This window comes from Argopecten irradians, chromosome 6, assembly GCF_041381155.1.
Source record: "Argopecten irradians isolate NY chromosome 6, Ai_NY, whole genome shotgun sequence".
NCBI classification, from domain to species: domain Eukaryota; kingdom Metazoa; phylum Mollusca; class Bivalvia; order Pectinida; family Pectinidae; genus Argopecten; species Argopecten irradians.
Window position 1 is genome coordinate 22,295,564 of NC_091139.1, and position 20,742 is coordinate 22,316,305.

The window sequence follows — 20,742 nt, forward strand, 5'->3', positions numbered from 1 at the left end:
ACTAGGTATCCAGAAACATCAGAAAACAGCAACTAGGTATCCAGAAACATCGGAAAACAGCCACTAGGTATCCAGAAACATCGGAAAACAGCCACTAGGTATCCAGAAACATCGGAAAACAGCCACTAGGTATCCAGAAACATCGGAAAACAGCCACTAGGTATCCAGAAACATCGGAAAACAGCCACTAGGTATCCAGAAACATCGGAAAACAGCCACTAGGTATCCAGAAACATCGGAAAACAGCCACTAGGTATCCAGAAACATCAGAAAACAGCCACTAGGTATCCAGAAACATCAGAAAACAGCAACTAGGTATCCAGAAACATCGGAAAACAGCCACTAGGTATCCAGAAACATCGGAAAACAGCCACTAGGTATCCAGAAACATCGGAAAACAGCCACTAGGTATCCAGAAACATCAGAAAACAGCCACCACTAGGTATCCAGAAACATCGGAAAACAGCCACTAGGTATCCAGAAACATCGGAAAACAGCCACTAGGTATCCAGAAACATAGGAAAACAGCCACTAGGTATCCAGAAACATCGGAAAACAGCCACTAGGTATCCAGAAACATCAGAAAACAGCCACTAGGTATCCAGAAACATCAGAAAACAGCCACTAGGTATCCAGAAACATCAGAAAACAGCCACTAGGTATCCAGAAACATTAGAAAACGGCCACTAGGTATCCAGAAACATTGGAAAACAGCCAGATTTCAAGACCTGGACACCACGACATCTGATAAACACGCCGGGGCTCTAATGGGTAGTTTAAAAACCACTACATGTCAACACTTAGGCTTCTTAGAATGAAAGTAAGGTAGAAAACAAAAATGATTTTTTTTCCTTGTATAAAACAAAGTGAGATCTCTAAGAAGAAAAAAACACCAACAAAGAAAACATTCTTAAATAAAATTTATTTAGGGGTTAAACCTTTTCTGTTCTGGACTATACAAGTATGGTTGATCTGATGGTCATAATATCAAAATGCTAGTCTCACAAGGTACATGCGCCTTTTTGAGAAAAAAAAGTCTTTTTGTATTGGAACTTATTTTGTAATAAATAAGAGACTATTGATATTCTGGGATTCTGGCAATATCACATCACAGAAATTCTGTCCAACACTTAAATAATTTCAGTTGTGGATGGACTCCATCTCTGTACAAGGCGAAATTGGGAGTGCAATAGTGCTCTTCTTTTTACCACCACGATTCTTCAGAGTTGTTACATGCACAAATTTTACTCTTTTCCATGATCAGCAATCAAATGTATTATTGGTAAGTACATTATACCTTACGCCTCCACGATCAACAACCCTATGTATTTTTGGTAAATACCTCACGCCTGCACGATCATCAATCTTATGTATTTTTGGTAAATACCTTACGCCTCCATGATCTGCAATCCAATATATTCTTAGTAAGTACATTGTACCTTCGTCTCCACGATCCACAAGCAAATGTATTCTTAGTAAGTACATTGTACCTTACGCCTCCACGATAAGCAACCCAGTGTATTCTTGGTAAATACCTTACGTCTCAACGATCAGAATTCAATATATTCTTGGTAAATACCTTGATGTCCCCACGATCAACAATCCGATGTATTCTTGGTAAATACCTTGCGTCTCCACGATCAACAATCCAATGCATTCTTGGTAAGTACACTGTACCTTATGTCTCCACGATCAACAATCCGATGTATTCTTGGTAAATACCTTACGTCTCAACGATCAGAATTCAATATATTCTTGGTAAATACCTTGATGTCCCCACGATCAACAATCCGATGTATTCTTGGTAAATACCTTACGCCTCCACGATCAACAATCCGATGTATTCTTGGTAAATACCTTGATGTCCCCACGATCAACAATCCGATGTATCCTTGGTAAATACCTTGCGTCTCCACGATCAACAATCCGATGTATTCTTGGTAAATACCTTGCGTCTCCACGATCAACAATCCAATGCATTCTTGGTCAGTACACTGTACCTTATGTCTCCACGATCAACAGTCCAATGTATTCTTGGTAAATACCTTGCGCCTCCATGATAAGCATTCTAATGTATTCTTTGTAAATACCTGACGTCTCCACGATAAGCATTCTAATGTATTCTTGGTAAATACCTTGCGCCTCCATGATAAGCATTCTAATGTATTCTTTGTAAATACCTGACGTCTCCACGATAAGCATTCTAATGTATTCTTGGTAAATACCTTACGCCTCCACGATCAACAATCCGATGTATCCTTGGTAAATACCTTGCGTCTCCACGATCAACAATCCGATGTATTCTTGGTAAATACCTTGCGTCTCCACGATCAACAATCCGATGTATTCTTGGTAAATACCTTGCGTCTCCACGATCAACAATCCGATGTATTCTTGGTAAATACCTTACGCCTCATCGATCAGCAATCCAATGTATCCTTGGTAAATACCTTGCGTCTCCACGATCAACAATCCGATGTATTCTTGGTAAATACCTTACGCCTCAACGATAAGCAATCCAATGTATTTTTGGTAAATACCTTTCGTCTCCACGATTAACAATACATAATATTCTTTGTAAGTACACTTTACCTTACGTCTCCACGATCAACAATCCAAGTGTTCTTGGTAAATACCTTGCGCCTCCACGATAAGCATTCTAATGTATCCTTGGTAAATACCTTGCACCTCCACGATCAGCAATCCAATGTATCCTTGGTAAATACCTTGCGTCTCCACGATCAACAATCCGATGTATTCTTGGTAAATACCTTACGCCTCAACGATAAGCAATCCAATGTATTTTTGGTAAATACCTTTCGTCTCCACGATTAACAATACATAATATTCTTTGTAAGTACACTGTACCTTACGTCTCCACGATCAACAATCCAAGTGTTCTTGGTAAATACCTTGCGCCTCCACGATAAGCATTCTAATGTATCCTTGGTAAATACCTTGCGCCTCTACGATAAGCATTCTAATGTATTCTTGGTAAATACCTTGCACCTCCACGATAAGCAATCCAATGTATCCTAGGTAAATACCTTGCGTCTCCACGATAAGCATTCTAATGTATTCTTGGTAAATACTTTTCGCCTCCACGATCAGTAATCCAATGTATTCTTGGTAAATACATTGTACGTCTCCATCACCAGTAATCCAATGTATTCTTGGTAAGTACATTGTACCTTACGTCTCCACGATCAACAGTCAAATGTATTCTTGGTAAATACATTGTACCTTACGCCTGCACGATCAACAATCCAATGTATTCTTGGTAAATACCTTACGTGTCCACGATCAACAATCCAATGCATTCTTGGTAAGTACATTGTACGTCTCCACGATCATCAATCAAATGTATTCTTGGTAAATACCTTACGTTTCCACGACCAACAATCAAATGTATTCTTGGTAAATACCTTTTGCCTCCACGATCAGTAATCCAATGTATTCTTGGTAAGTACATTGTACCTTACGCCTGCACGATCAATAATCCAATGTATTCTCGGTAATTACGTTGTACCTTACGTCTCCACGATCAACAATCCGATGTATTCTTGGTTAGTACATTGTACCTTACGCTTCCAAATGCATGATCAGCAATCAAATGTATTCTTTGTAAATACCTTACGTCTCCACGATCAAAATGCAGTGTATTCTTAGTAAAGAATTTGTCTCAGTCCAAACTTTTAACATTATTAAGTACATTTATCTTTATGAGTCCAAAAAATCAACCAAACAGTTATTACTGTGTGTAAGTTCCACAAAATGTTATTGCATTTGTCTCATCGTCCTTTCACAGTCAGTACACTTTATTTGTAACGCCTCCCGTGTACTCTCCTGTTGACAGCAGACGAGGCGCTTGTCTTCAAGGGAGGAAACTGGACGTCTTCATTGTAAATGTACCCGGAAGTCGGCAGGAGTACATGTGACGATTCCAAAGGTTTAGATGCTCCCGGGACGGCAGGGAGAGATACACGGTCCGAGGAGTCGGTTATCAGGGGAGATGAAGACTGTATCCTGTTTTTTGATCCGATCAATTTGCTAAGGGATCCATATTTTACGGTTGAAGACTCTGATGTGAAGGTGTTCCTTGGTGTTGTTTTTGTATGACTTGGTTTAAAACTTGGTTGTGGGATCCATTTACCAGTATCTGGATGCATGAGAACATGTTTACCATTGTCATTTGAAGATGTGAAGTGGTTTGGCTCCCTTTCAGTTGCATCCCATGTTGGGCATCGGCTGTAGTAGACACCAGTCGATACGGCATTTAATGGTGGCAAATCATACTTTGACATGCTCTTTTCTTTTATGGGTTTGCACTTCTTTTTCTGGAATTTCTTTCCTTTCTTAGACACAACTGTTTAAATAAACAAGAATAGTTAAATAAACAAGAATAGTATCAATGACATAAAACATCAATCCACGTATAAAACTATAATTTCATCACAGAAAACAAAAGAACTGATTTACATCGTGTGCAGTCACATATCAAAAAGGAATGAATATTTAATAAGATTTAATAAGATTTAATAAGGTTTTAATAAGATTTAATAAGATATTTTTGGACGCAGGCAAGTAACATACCTCTATGTCCATATCTCATATGGGTGGGTTTCTCTTCTAACAATATTAATAAGTCCGATCGAACCTTATTGTAACGCATGACTTGTGGATTGTATCGTCTATAAACAATATGGATTATGACATAGATGACTGGAGTACCGAAAAAGTAGAAACAAATTTACTGATCAAGCCGTTAAGTGTGTGCATGACATTGGTATTGAATCCCTGACAATGAAAATAAATTACCTTTTTGTTCAATCTGGGTTGTTGGCTCTTGAAATGCCTTTGGAGTTTGTGGGTGGTCACTGGTATTCTCCGCCTCAAACGCCAGGTTAGGGGAACCAGGAATCGGTGTCATAACCTGTACAGATCCAAAGTTCCCGTAGTACATTGTTGTCTCTCCGATAACCAAACACTTATCCTTCATAGTTTTCTTCAGGCGCCTAGATGTAAATGATCCTTGGTACGAAGACATCTTCAATTCGTTCAGGTCTGCTTTATCCGTAACATGTACTTGTTTTTTCTTCATCAGATGGAGTTCTTTTTTTGGCAAAACAATCAAAATTATATTCTGTAGCTCTGTAGTTATATTAAAGAATTACTATTATGACGTCATATATATTGTGACGATATGATAGTTTCGCGGACACCGGAAACAGTCGATGAACGGTATATCTATCCATTCATTCACAAAATGTCATTTGTAAAAGAGAAGCATTAAAAAAAACGAAAAATTCTATAAGAACTAGCCACAACCTAACAAAATTTGCCCTGCATGAATACCGGTACTGTTCAAGATAGGCGCCATTTTGACGTTTTATTGGTATCTAGGCATACGATGCCTCTCAAGTTGGTTCCACACTTGCGTAATGTGCTATTGAAAGTGGAAACGGAATGAATGTGCTGTTAGTTGATACCATGCCAATATTTTTTTTTGTATTTCATCAATATGGTTAACTGTCAGGGGACCGGGTGGCCCGAACGGTCTGGATGACCTACATGTATACAGTGTATATGTCATGTTCCATCGTCGTCCGCCGTGCGAAAACTTTTATTCAAACGATTTCTTCTCAATAGCCGAAAGGCCCAGGGTACTGATATTTGGCCTGTAGCATGATGAATGCCTACCATGTTTATTCAAATGGATGACCTTGACCTTCATTCAAGGTCATATGCAGGGGTGAAATAGGCTAAACAATTTAATGATTCTTGTGAATAACTTATTCAATTATATGCAACTGTTTTTGAAACATTTGGTATTGCAAATGTACATACAATGTATGTATATAGACATACTGTTTGATAAACATATTACCCAGTGTAAATGGTTTCGACAGGGAATCGGTAGGGAATACGATATGGTACCAACTGTACATATTGATGTAGGTTGACAGCCTGTATGCACATGTCATATATAGGATACATTACACAGATTACTGAACCCTAACTTCAGTAGTAGTCGTGATGGTTCCACAGTGAAATGCCGGAATTGCCTTTCGGATTGTTCAAACCACAAATTACGTGAATATCGGCTCAGGAATAACATCAGTCAAACTGTGGGCGGAGTTTAGTAACAGCGATAATCAACTGAGGGCGGAGTTAACCCGTTATAGCTGTTACACATTAAAACAATTTCAAGCAGTAATAACACAATTTGGCATACAAAATCGTAAAATAAAAACAGCATTACATGCATGTATATAGTCACGAACAAAATATACAAAATGTACATAGCCATATCATAGTCACAGGTTAAAGTGAGTAGAATTTGGTATTTAGTATCTCAACTTTACAATACTATTTTATTTGAAATCACATGAGCCAGAGAGTCGTTACTATATACATGTAGATTCCAAACGTCAAATTATGTTTTCTTGAACTACAATGGAGTGTTTTTAGCACAACTTATCATAGTTTTGAATAGAAATCTACATATTTACATACTAGCATACTTTTAAACATCACTATTACAATTCATACTACAAAGAATTAAAGGTGGGATGTCTGCTTCCGAATGAAACATCTAAATTAGGCAAAACAAATTGTCTGTTTAGGTTATGCAACCGACCCTAATTTTTTTAGCCCCGACCCTATTTTTGTCTGTACCTAAAGGATACTCCTATCATTAGTTTTACTCAAACTGAGTTGTTTATATCTTCTTTCTTAATAAAAAGAAACATCCCTACCTACCGACCGACCCAATGTAACCCTAAACAGACATATTTTTGGCCTTATATATACAGCTACATATATATATACAGCTACAACCGTGTATGTTCCAGGGAACGGATTGAATTAAAAAAAAACATGTTTGAAACCTTTTTATCGCTAAGTGTATGCATATGCTAACAAATCTTTGGTACAGATCCGTTTGAAGTCAACAGTGTTTGCGCTACACCACAAGGAGTCTAACCAATCGAGGCAACTTTCCAGAGTTTTTATTGGCTGTCGTAACAGAATGTTACAACATTTGAGGGAGGAGTCTAATCCGGACGCTTGAACGCTGTACTGTGCGTCCAGATTTCCGATTGTGAAAATAGATATCTAATGTGTTTCATGAGATTTTTCCTAAAACACGACTACTGTTTCTTGACGACTACTGATTGGGTCCCATTGATAGGTCGTGAACTTGGTACACGTTTTATTTAAAAGTTTTTTCATCTTTACTTTCTCTGATTTAAATTTCACTAAACTTTTTAGACTTCTGTGTGATGTTACATGTAACTACAGTGTAAATCTAATGCAATGCAATGCTTTTTGATACATTTTAAAATGTAGACGTAATATTATTTGATTCGTTAGCAACAAATGTTTCTGGATTCGCACATGTATCACGTCAATACTTTTTCCTCTTGAAACAGTTTATAATACACGTAAATCAAGGTTTGGAATGATCTCCCCATACATCATATCTAAGTACACGAAACTATTATCATATACAGCATTGTACATGTAACAAGCGATATATTGTACATGGGCAATAACCTAGCTTTGGACCTCAGATGTACTTTACCATCCACAACCTATAATCTGTTTAACATATAATATGTTCTATCATATTGACATATCAAATTAATAATTTTTCAATTAGATTAAATTAATTATACAAGCGGCAGTCGGTACTATGACTGTACCCAAGGATTTATAAGTGAGAAGGATTCGTGACTGTCTCTTTACATTACTAAACACCATGCGAGACGCCTATGAACCGGGAATAAAAACCGTTTTTCTCAACAAATACTTGTCTTATCGAGTCAAAAGAAACACCACTCTAAAGTTTATTAAATTTCCCGACGTATATTACTGCTTTAAAGACGGAATATTTACAGGGTATGTCTTAAATTTTCGTTAAAAAAGATTGACAGCTCATGAAATGACGGCCCCGCTTCAGAAAGTAAGACGTGAAACCATCGCACCCACAAGCTACATCAAAGGCTGCGCCGGCGGATATCAAAGGAAAATCAGTCGTCGCCCAATGTCACGGTCAGTGCACAAACACAAAAGCTCCTGCCTTGTACTCCCCCAAAACCCCGTGTGACTTATCCTTCTCATATACGTCCTTGCTGTACCTTAACGAATCATTTAATTTCCCGCCAGAATGTCAAGTTGACGGAACTGCTGTTACGCATGCACTAAATCACAGGAAGTGGAAATCTGTCTGGCATGTCAGTCAGTTTACATTAGACATGATCGCTCGGGTTATCCAAACTAACACCCGAAGTTGGCCTCTATGGTGAAGATTTATCAGGAGATATAAGACCGAAAGAATCATAAGGTTTGTGTTAAACGATATTTATTCAATTAGAAAACTAGAGATACATTTGTCAACACGTTCAGGTTCAGTGATTCACTTCGATGGAACATGACAGCAAAATACCAGCTGAAACACTTCCCTTATAATTTATATGTTTACGGAAGTGTACTTTAGTCTAAGTTCAGTGTACGCTCGTTAAATACGAATCCCACAAAGCTATTGATTAACTATTATTCCAATCCTTCAATGGACCAAATGTACGTATGTGATGAGATACTTACATGTATGATGTGACATAAAATATAATAAACCAATAGGCCTATAAAAGGTCTTTCTTCTTAAGAACTGTGTTACTACACAGTATCAGACTGGAACGATCTGGATAACAGCATTGTACACAACGACAGTATCAATGACATTGACACTCAAATCGTGCGACTAAAAACCATTTGGGCTGGCGCTCTCTCTCACCCGCTGCAAGATTTCATATCAATTTTGGGATATTAGTCCACTTAACCTGCACAAGGATTTATAAGTGAGAAGGATTCGTGACTGTCTCTTTAAATTACTAAACACCACGCGAGATGCCTGTGAACCGTGAATAAAAACCATTTTTCTCAACAAATAGTTGTCTTATCGAGTCAAACGAAACACCAATGTAAAGTTTATTAAATTTCACAACGTTTATAACTTGTTTTAAGGACGAAAGATTTAGAGGATATATCATAATTTTCGTTAATAAAATACAACAGCTAATGAAATGACGGCCCGCTTCAGAAAGTAAGAGAGTAACCCTCGCACCCGCAAGCTACATCAAAGGCTGCGCCGGCGGATATCAAAGGAAAAGCAGTCGTCGCCCAACGTCACAGTTAGTGCACAAACACAAAAGCTCCTGCCTTGTACTCCCCTAAAACCCAGTATGACTTATCCTTCTCATATACGTCCTTGACCTGCATTTTTAGATTTTTTTTTTCAGTTTTTTTTGTTTTTGTCTTATACATAGTCAGTAGCATTACCTTGTATTAAGAACACGAAATTGTAGGACAGATTTGGCCAACGTTACTTCAGTGGCATATTTCTAATGCATCATGCATGCTAGGCCTATGCCGGGAAAACATACACATTGCTATCCATTGGGGTCTTATATACTCAACTGCTCCCATGTTACATCCCATATATGAAATTAAACAACTTTTCACATTGAAATATTTCGGATACCCTACTACATGTATATCATGCACTTATAATGGTGGCCTATTACACATTTGGTTGAGTAAACCTACTAAACCAGCAGCCAGTCATAATCGCTTCTGGTTTTATTTTTGAAAAACTGTGTAGTTGAGAGGTAAACAAAGATGTAACAGTGCCACATGCCGGTGCTGTAGAGATAATATTACCCACACTGGATTAAGTTATCAATTTTGTAGCGCCAGCGTGAGAGGCAGTAACGACAGCCCACTGATGTAGTGATCAACTATCTGTTACCGTTCAAGGTATCAGGGCTGGGGAAATGAACTCGTCCGCATGCCATGATGAGTAGATTTGGCTGTCGGACAAATGAAAGTGAATGTTGACTGCACAATATAAATGTCTTGACAGGCGATTACATTTCATAGTTTTTCCAGGACAAAAATGATATCTACTAGGGGTGTCGTAGTTTACCGGTATATAGGTATATTGCAATACATTGGAAAAAGATATAATGTCGCAATACGAATGTGATATACTGGTTTTTCGACAATACATACAGCACTTGTATTTAATGCTATTACCATGCATCATGTGATGTTTTTTTTGTTTTTATCTCTCCATTTAAAGTTTTGCTTACTTTCATTTTCATGTTTCTCGGAAATTGTTACTGACTGAAGTCTATGCACTTGAGTGTTTGTAAGCTGGCGTGCCATTGCCACACGCATACAAAAGCCGGCCAAAAAAAACTTAAAATTATGTATGGGAACATTTTTTGCTAAAACGTAAAATCGAGATAATTGATAGTTGTTGCATTTTCATTTTATTTTAGATGACAAGATATGTCATGTTTTTGTTGCTGTTATTGATTTTGTTTATCAGCCTTTCAGGTTTAAAATATAATAAATGTACTGTAGAGTGTTGTTGCTTGAATAGATTATGAAAATATAAAAGTCAAGATTTGGTATATTCATATTGAAAAATATTTATTCCTGTACGTAGTGCTAAAATTTTGCTGTGCCAAGTTAAAGATGGTCCTCCGGATACTCATCATTTGAACAAAAACTGACGCTTAATCGCGTAAATTTGTGCATAACCTAAACAAAAATACTTATAATTTGTTTTGCTTTTGGTGCAAGTATAAACAGTACCATATATTATATAAGGCAATGTGCCTTGGGATTTTTTTCGGGATTCAATTAATTAAAATATTTTTGTATGAAAGAAAAATAATAAAGAAGCTCAAAAATTTCAATGGGAAAGGTGTTAACTAATTAAGTAACTTTTGTAACTGAAAACTGAAAAAAAAAATTCATCTTATTTACTCCTGTTTTTGATACAGAAAAAATACCATTCGTCAGCGGTATAGCATCTGTAAATTGTTGTACAGTATTTTATATTGCTATTTTGTGTGTTGCAGAGGCATGACTGAACTTCAGGCTACTCTTGAGTTCTCTGTAGAGTACAACAAATTCTACAATGTTGATCTGTTTCAAAGAGGGTAAGTACAGATCTATGTTTCATACCAGTGTTGTTTCTTGATAGGTATTAGTTATGGTTTTAAAAAATGATTTGATATATATTCCAATTAAGCGGTATACATGATGGGGAATCATGTGGTCTGTAGTTGGTTTGTTACACGAATCAAAATGGCGGCCGCCAGCAGTTTTGCCAGAAAAGGAGGTAAGTCACTGAAAATACCCTTTGTATTAATCAATTATACTAATCTTTCTTCTAACTGGTATCATTTAATCCTACATACTTGAACATACACTATCAATGTTTGTCAGATTAGTCAAACTGACGGAAATACATGTATGTATCTGGTCGAGTGAATTCAATCAGTCCAAAATGGTTTGTGTTTACTCATCCTTTCGTAAAACCAAAGAATTAACACTGAACATGATGTTTTCTGCCAGAAAGGTTACATGTGCTATTGAATGTAGACTATAACATTTAGACAATATCACATTTACAGCGAATGGGCCTGTCTAAACACAGAAAACGTACGAAAAGTGTATGTTTGTGTATAATACCAATTCTTCTACGAGCAAAATCGCTTCGATTCAAAACTTTGGTATTTTCAGTGACTTACCTCCTTTTGTGGCAAAACTGCTGGCGGCCGCCATTTTGATTCGTGTAACACACCAACTACAGACCACGTGATTCCCCACTGTGGGTATATGCATGTACATAACTTGACGCTACCCAAATTGGAATGCTACCTAAAATGGAACACTTTTAAACTACAATGTATGTGACACAGAATTTTCAACTGACAATCTAAACGAAGAATAAATGTCTTGAACAAAAATTAAGGTGCTGAATAGTAAATGGAACAATTTTCAGAAGTCATTTTCTTTCCTATTGCTTATTATCTCTATTTTAACATGAAAATAATTAAATTGTGAAAAAAATCCGGGAAATGATGTGCGACAACCCTAAAAATACCATATATTTCAATACAAGAAAAACATTTGTTTAATGGGATAGTGTTGATAAATATGTGACTTAAATAAACTAAAAAATGTTTAAATTTCTTAAACTAATTCAAAGATTTTTAGCCCACCATCATCAGATAGTGGGCTATTCAAATCGGCTTTTGTCCGTGGTACATCCTTCCATCCATCCTTCCATCCGGCGTCCGTATTCTTGTTATTGCTATTTCTTAGAAAGCACTAAAGCAGGGGTTTCATTATCAGGCAGTACATGTACCCGGTACTTTTTGCTGGTTAAACCTTGCTGTGGTACCACCTGATTTGGGCTAAATTACATTAGATAGCATACAGATTGTATAGAAAAGTACCCCTGAAATTGCAATTGTACCGCCTCTCCTGAAAGATAATGAAACCCCTGACTAAAGGGATCATTCTCAAATTTTATATGTAGGTTTCCCTAGGGCCCTAGTTGTGCATATTGTATTTTGGGGCTGATCGGTCAACAAGATGGCTGCCAGCAGCCATCTTGTATTCTAATTGTTAAAGTTTGTTACTGCTATTTCTCAGAAAATACTGAAGGGATCATTGTCAAATTTCATGTGTAGATTCCTCTACGGCCCTAGTGGTGCATTTTGCATTTTGGGACCAATGGGTAACAAGATGGCTGACAGGCCGTCATTTTGGCTTTTGATAGTTGAAGTTCGTTACTGCTACTTTTCAGGCAGCACTGAAGAAAATTGTGAGGTCCTTCTCAAATTTCATATACTGGTTCCCCTAGGACTCTAGTTGTGCATTTTGCATTTTGTGACTGATCAGTGAACAAAATGGTCGACAGGCCGCCATCTTTGATTTGTTTGGATTTGATAATTGTTACTGGTAGATATACTGATGGGGTCTTTCTCCTTTCAAATGTTTCTAAAGTTTGTAAAGCAGAGAAAAACATCGATCTTTCTATTGTCAGATGTAGATCTCATTCATTTGTAGGCACCAAGATCCCTCTGGGAACTCTTGTTTAGATGGGGACATTTATGTATTACAGACACTTCTAGTTCCGTAACGATTCTATTAAGTACTATATGCATATCATTTATTCTTGAATTATTTGTTTGTTTTCTTCAGGTATTACAACATCAGAACCAGTTTGAAGACGAGTCCAAAAACTCCAGCTAAAATAGAAGTAACTTTAGCCAAAGCATCAGGTAACATACCTACTCACATTGTTCCAGTAGACACAATTTAACAATAACCTGTCTAAAGTATGACTAGAACAACAATAACAGAGTTGGTAAAAATTTGGTCCTGATCATGACCTTCCAGGGGCAGTAGTGGCAGGATCCAATAGGGGAAATAGAGGTAAATACTTTAAATCACTAGACACAGAGTTCTACATGGATTACATCAATATTTGGCCAGAATTTGGTCAGGGAAAGGGGAACAGAGCCTGTATAATCCTTGACTCTGACCCCCATGAGCAGAAAGAGTGTGGTTCAATAGGGAAATTGAAGGTAATTTTTTTTAAATCTTTCTGAAGGTAATTTTTTTTAAATCTTTCTGAAAAGAAACAGTGATCCTGTATTCAGAACATTACTTGGCATATGACAAAAGAGATGAACGACACAGGCCCTCTGGATTATCTTGTGAGGTCATCTGATATATATTCTCTTTCCAAGTGATATTTTCTCCACTTGCAGAAGATGTGCTGGTCCTACCAGCCTGTGTTGTGAATGGAACAGCATACAGTAAGACTTTCCAAATCCTTTATCGCAATGAAGATGTACCAATCAATGACCTGGTTCTGTATAGGCTCCACACACTTGTTGACAGTTCCAAGGTAAGTAATATTTTACACTTCATTCTAACTGGCACAAAAGTCTCTAGTATATTACCGGCAATATGGCTCTGATGCTGTATGAACACATATAATGCCTTGATACATTAAGGAGTCCAACATGTTTAGTATAAGATTTTGAACTTCTTCTCAAGTACTGCCAGTGCGATTTTGCTGAAATGATCCTGATTTGGTCCCCCCCCAACAAAGTGTTGTTTTTCGAGTTGATCCAAAATCCAAGATGGCAACCATATTGAAAACAAATTTTTATCTTCTTCTCAAGTTCTACTGTTGCAATTTGGCCGAAACTTGCCTGAAATGATATTGACATGGTCTCGACAAAGTAATGTGACATTTCAGGTTGATCCCAAATCAAGGATGGCTACCATGACATATATAATTAATTAATTTTGCTTTTCAGTTAATGTTGCTTTTAAAGTTTAAATTAACATAAGTTGCTATGCAACTAGACAAATGCAGTATTCTATGATCTCGCTGACAATTCTGCCTGTTTTCACAAATGAATACCATTGGTGGATATCTAAGAACTCCAATTAGGACATTTTCTAATGTATTCATGTCTTGACATGGTAATGTAACTGTTGCGGGCAACTACATTAACACTTAGTCAGTTAATATTCCCAGAGCACCTCTTTATCATATTTTCTGCTGCAAAAAAATCTATGTATTAGATCATCATACTTTATTACTATAGAAATGTATCATAAAAACTTTTCATAATGTGTGTACTGTGATTGAAATGTTTTTGAAACGGGTTTAAAGCAGCAATTTGCTTAATAATTGACGAAGTACTATTTTTCTAATTTTGACAAGGATTAGCAATTATGGGGAAATGTACATGTACAGCACTTTTTATGATTCACATTCAATTACCTTTACTTTCATATATGTTTCATATATTGGTTTGAGTAATAACAGGACACTCTAGGGCTATTTATAGACCATGTATTAATATTCATGTCCGGATAGTGGAACTCTTCAATGTTATGGTACTAAAGTTGCATAGAAAGAAACAAACATTTGATGCATATATGCAGTAGATTGGAATAAATGTAAAAAATAACCAGAAAACATATGTGAAAATAATTTTTCAGGATATATTAACATAAGTTTAATTGTATGACTGGGTTTTTGAAATATCATTTTTCAGATAGAGGAAAGTCTAGAGAAGCTTGAACTACAGGTGGAATTAGAATTATGGTTTTCAGAGGAAGAGAGTGGGTAAGTAATTCTCATGAACGTTTCAGAAGAAAACATACAAAAATTGTCAGGAAACCTCATGTACATGTATAACATTTGAAAAAGAAAAAAAGAAATCACATTAACATAGATCATTGGTCGTGATTCTAAAAATTGTTTTCTTAACATTTTGTTAAGAAGGAATGATAACTCCAGTTAAATCGTACCTTAGTCTCTTCATTTGATATTGCTGATGTTGCAGGCCACAGGGTCTCCACGAGAAGATGGAGTGTGTGTCCCAGCGTTCTCTACAGCTCCACTTCAGCCCCACCAAGGGCTTACATCACCATATCCCTGTACTGTTTGATTATTTCCATCTTTGTGCCCTGGAAACCACTGTCCATGGAACCCTCATTGCAATACACCAGCCCTACATTAGGTAAGCTACTCTCTTTTTATCTAACACAAAATTGGTAGTTTGAATTTAATATGGGAGCTTATACAGCAGTTATGGATGTTGTCCACTTAACCTCAGCAAAAGAAAAAAACAAAAACAAAGGTAAACTGTTCTTCAATTTCTTCTTGCGATTGTTATAGTGTTTCTTGGCCACTATGGGTAGTTGTGACGTTTTTATCGTTTCTATCTCCATATCTGTCACATTATTGTTGTGGATGAATCTCCTCTATTTTTTAGAGTGACAGATCATGACAGACTTTGAACTTGATTTCTTCTGGAATGGCTGCCATTTGCTTACAACTAATTAAGGGAGTTCATTTCCGGAAGAAATCATGGTCAAAGGGACGCACAATTCTGATGATCATTCCGCAGGGGGAGTCTAACAATCGGCTAAATAATCGAGGATATTCATTGTTTCTTGCTGAATAATGAATCCAGTTATATTTCGTCTAATGGGGTGAAAAATATAAAAGTTATCATCTCATGAGATGATATATTCATCAAGAAACAAGGAACATTTTATTTATTTGATTTTTATGTCTTTGACCTAGGTATAGATTAGCTACTGGTACCTATACTAGTACATGTATTTCAATCTACTGCTAGCTTATACCCATTTATTCTCTCTTCAATTATTTCCTCACATGGGGTAATTTGGAAGAAAATTAACATAAAATAATCAAATGCAACACTTATGCTTCAACAAGTAAAAATGGAAAATAAATTTGAAAGATGCATGTACATATATAAAATATATATTGGTTGATATTTATATAAAAGGTATTCCTGCCAAAATGATATTTTCACAGTAAATGCTGTGTTTTGATAGGTCAGTATTGAGTAAAAATAACAGAACTGATATTCACTTAGATGAAAAATACTACATGATACAAAGATGAAAAGATAAAGATGAAATATAATGTAATTTGACCATAAAACCTTTTAGTTCACTGTAAGAACTGTAATTGAGACAACATTTACGTATTGTGGACTTTATCACAGCGTTCCAAGGCCTCAAAAATCCAACAAACCTGCACCAGAGCCGGCAACATTGGAGATGGTATACTTTGGAAGTAAAACAATCTCAGGGGTATGTTTAATGGACTCATCACCTTATTATTTTGATTGTTAAATTTTATTAGATTTATTGAGAATATTGATATTTTGAGAAGGGGCTGGTTGTTGAAGTGATCATGATCATATTTGTAAATATGTTATATGCCAAAAATGGGGGGAAAAAAATAATATATATATATAGGCTAGTACTTCTTCAATGAATCAAGATCAAGATTAACAGAAATCCATATTTCGGTGTCTTCTAAGTCGTCTGAGCAAGCCATAAAGTTTTATACACTGAAAATCAGTTTTAATTTAGTTTTAAATATATGTTGGAATCAATTTTCATTCTTATGATTAATGCATTTAGTCTTAGAAAAAAAATTGTGATTACCATAAAGAGATTGTGAGCAATCTTTGAAAAACATTAAAATCCATCTGTATGTTTTATATTAATCGATAATGCATGGATTTCTTAATTATACGTCAGCCATGATCGTTATCACCCAGAAACCATTTAATTGTATCGCACATTCTGCACAGGCAATACATACCGCTCACATGGTGCACACACCACTCACCGTCCCACAACTGCACAATGTATAGATTAATACCCTGTGTTGATTGTAATGAGTGTTATTAATGATATCTATGCTATTCTCTGTTGTATGTATCAGGAGCCTGTATTCAGTGATACCATCAAGATGCACAATGCCTATAATGTACACAAAAAGCTCTGTACCATTCTGCTGTCTACATTTGAATCTCTACAGTCAACATTTCAGCTTTACCTCTCCAAAATCTCAGGATCACAGTTCAGACTCGGTTGGTATCTCGTATATATATCATATATGCAAACTTGTATATCAAGTAGAAATACAAGTATTCTCATCAATTTTGCTTTGATATTTCAACTTACGGCCACTGGTATACGTGTACTTACTTACACGTAACTTACAAAGATATTTACACTCGTTTTGTGAAATGGCCCATACATAACGTGGACTTATACATACATACACATAGATAAATACACCCACATGTAAGTAACACCCTCTTTGTGAAACGTCTGTCGTGATCCTAGGTGAATATCATAAGATTGCATACAACAGGTCTTCTTTATATTGACCAGTAAAGTAACCACCAGACATTGAGTCTACAAATGACATTGACAGGTTACAATTAGTAATTTAAAACCTAACAAATTTACTTGTACAACAAATCCTCCCTTACTTTGAGTTAAAACTTATCACTTACATGTTTGCTACTATCTCATTTCGAAAATGAGCACTTTCCTGGTAAGCCTTTTCTCATGATGTAATGTTAATTTTACAGAACAGAAGAACTGTCATGTATGGCTGGAGACCTTAGTGAATAACTTACAGGTATGTCGGTGTTAAATGAACATACTACATTGTAACTTAAAACAATACCAGACGAGTATAGTTTCAAACTTAATACTTGATGATTTGAATAAAACAAAACAATGTTTATACAACTTAACAGTTGAAAAACTAAAAACTAGACTTGCATCATATGATAGTATTTGAGGAAACGTAATATAATGTTATGATATTGATTTATTTGAAAACAGGAACTAGTGATGATTAAGCTTGAAAATAATTTATTTAGATAAAGTAAGATTATACATGTACCATTTTAACTCTTTTACTGTGCATTCATTTTGTGGATTCATATCTGTTACATTTTGTTTATAACGAAAGGATATGAACACCTTGAGTCTGCCTTCTTAGATCCAAGTGGTGTAAAGTACAATTTACCGTCGATTAGTCCCACCATCCGGTGATTATGATGTCATCATTTGACTTGAGTTTCATGATGTCATGATCACCAGAAAGTGAGGCTAATCGACGGTAAATTGTACTTCACTCACATAGTTTTGGGATCTCGAAACCCCCATATTAAGAAACTTGAACCGATTGACTGGCACAGGGCGTTCCATTACAGATACAGCAGATTTGTACCTGTACAACTGCCAACCTGTAAATGGAACACACGGCTAGTTACATATGTATATGTGGGTCAATGAAGTAATAGGAACTAGGCGCAGTTTTATGAACACTCCTTAAATTTAAGGAATTCTTTAATTTTAAATTCTCCATAGGAAAGCATTACAGATTTTGAGGAAAAATCCTTTACTTATGATGGTTTCCTTAACTTTTGTAATGCTTTCCTATTGGAATTTTAAAGGTAAGATATGTTAATGAAACTGGGCCCAATTGTGTTCAAGATTTTACATTGTAATATTTATGTTAATCAGAACTTTGACAATGAAGAGGACCTTCTACAGACAGCTACCACAGATATCACACAACTATGTGCTGAAAATGTGATATTGTGGACACAGTTCCTGGAGATTGTCTCCCTTGATCAGTCAGTGATGCATTACCTTGCTAAGGAGCACCATACAGCCAGGGTAGGGAAAATTATTGATTAGGTCTTCTTTTTTATCCCTGCCATGGTATTATGGACTGAAGCGTTTTCCTTATATCCTGCAACTGCTGCAAATAGTGACAGATAACTACTGCTGTATAAACTTTTTCTTTATCCATCAATACAAATCAGGTGTATTCGCTCCATATCAGACGGAACTTTTTCTAAATTGACCCTGATCTTTAACCTTGAAATAAAGAGTAATATTGGTGCCATTATACTCAGGGATGTAAAAATCCGCTAGGCCGACGCCCGGGGCTACCAAATTTTCAGCTTGGGCCAGTGGAAATTTTAGCCATTCTAGCACGAGGATAGTGACTTTTTTTTAAAGATATTTCAAAACAAAAAACATCAATATTTAGTCAAAATAACACTTCAAAACATTGCAATTCTATGTAATATTCGTATCTAATTTAAATCTTAATCTTGAGTCATGTTGTCTAATGACTGTAGACAGGTACAGTTGACATCCCGATCATCACAGTGATGCATAGCATTTCATGTGAAAGTTGTATAATTTGCAACACAAGTTCTAGAAAAACAATATACAAACCATTGAATAAGTCATCTCAGCTATCAGATCAGTAAAATTTAATAGTTACAAAAACAATGTTAAAGAACTGGAATCCATTCCTCAAAAAGTCGACAGGAAAGCCATGCCTGCAGCAGGTAGCCATTTTTGTTACGGTTATTCTTAATATTCGGGTCAAAGGTCGGGAATCCGGAATCCAGATTCAGGATTAAAAAAAAAAATCTAAAAATTGTGTTTTAGAAATATCACAGATTTAAGATTTTCTTTATGTTTATTTGAATTTAAATAAAACAAATAGATGCAAAGGATAAAAAAAACCTCACTCAATAAAAAATATTTGAATTTATAATTATACCGGTATTAGATCTATACATTTTTCTTCTTTCTTTTTGCTGAACTAGTGGATATTTAGGCCGGGTTAGTGAAATTTTGGTGTTTACTAGCCAGGGCTAGTGCTTTGAAATAAATTTTTACACCCCTGATTATACTCATAATTTTAATAACAGGGTTACTGAGACGGCAGAACCAAATGATTTCCCTATATACGATATGTTAATGTTTGTCACTGTCCAGGTTAAATGGAGTTTTCGAGTCTGGACACCTGTCACTAATTTTGAAGAATGGCATCTCGCATACCTGTGAATAAAAAGAAATTAAGATCTACCATCTTGCTAAACTTTTATGTGGGGGTGCGATTCCGCACCAAAAATTGACCAAAACATTCATGAAATTCCCATATTGATTACCTCCCCCTGTCAGAAACACACTTGACAGAATTTTGAAATTTCTTTACATATTTTACTTCCTTTGTTTTCCTGTACAATATCTCGCTTCAACAAAATCAAGTTAATAACCGGCAATTTGCATTAATTTTGAATGTCGTTTATAAGCCAATGGTTGCAGGAGGACCAGAATACACGGTTAGTATCTTACAATACAAGGTTTATTTTGGTGCTCGACATGGAAAGCCGATATGACTTTCCTAAGTCTTGCACCAAGACTAAGAAACTAACCATGTATTCTTTATATAGCTATATAGTAATTATGTAGTGGTTCATACATTTCCAGATAAACTGACAATAAAATAATTGAAAAGTGAAACAAGTAAAGAATACAGTTAAATCTGTGTAAGTGGCCACCCAATTGGTCCACAAAAAGTGACTGCTTAATAAAGATGGTTGCTCAGCCAGATGTAGTTAAATCATATAACTAGTAAAAAGATACAAAATAGTACACAGACTCCTAGGTATCCAAACCTGGATT

General features: G+C 36.0%; 2 protein-coding genes across 2 annotated transcripts in view; one reads left to right on the forward strand and one right to left on the reverse strand.

Moving 5' to 3' along the window:
* Positions 1-933: 933 nt before the first annotated feature.
* Positions 934-5,170, reverse strand: LOC138325340 (uncharacterized). The gene is made up of 2 exons (XM_069270931.1): positions 4,819-5,170; positions 934-4,366 (listed from the first exon to the last, which is right to left on the reverse strand). The coding sequence occupies exons 1-2, from the start codon at positions 5,099-5,101 to the stop codon at positions 3,819-3,821; spliced, it is 831 nt and encodes a 276-aa protein (XP_069127032.1). The 5' UTR covers positions 5,102-5,170; the 3' UTR covers positions 934-3,818.
* Positions 5,171-8,157: 2,987 nt separating this feature from the next.
* LOC138326397 (protein FAM135A-like) overlaps positions 8,158-20,742 on the forward strand; it is a 44,595-nt gene continuing 32,010 nt past the window's right edge. Inside the window, exons 1-10 of the mRNA XM_069272508.1 lie at positions 8,158-8,347; positions 10,935-11,015; positions 13,072-13,151; positions 13,644-13,783; positions 14,952-15,022; positions 15,243-15,419; positions 16,440-16,527; positions 17,171-17,318; positions 17,829-17,878; positions 18,775-18,930. Of these exons, the coding sequence (XP_069128609.1) occupies positions 10,939-11,015; positions 13,072-13,151; positions 13,644-13,783; positions 14,952-15,022; positions 15,243-15,419; positions 16,440-16,527; positions 17,171-17,318; positions 17,829-17,878; positions 18,775-18,930 (987 nt within the window). The 5' untranslated portion in view covers positions 8,158-8,347; positions 10,935-10,938. The remainder of the gene's footprint in view (positions 8,348-10,934; positions 11,016-13,071; positions 13,152-13,643; positions 13,784-14,951; positions 15,023-15,242; positions 15,420-16,439; positions 16,528-17,170; positions 17,319-17,828; positions 17,879-18,774; positions 18,931-20,742) is intronic.

Bases quoted from the DNA above. Each gene is read 5' to 3' on its own strand.
- LOC138325340 (XM_069270931.1), bottom strand. From the start codon at position 5,101: ATGAAGAAAAAACAAGTACATGTTACGGATAAAGCAGACCTGAACGAA. The intron at 4,367-4,818 runs GTAATTTATTTT...TTATTTAAACAG, and splicing joins AACCCAGATTGAACAAAAAG to TTGTGTCTAAGAAAGGAAAG.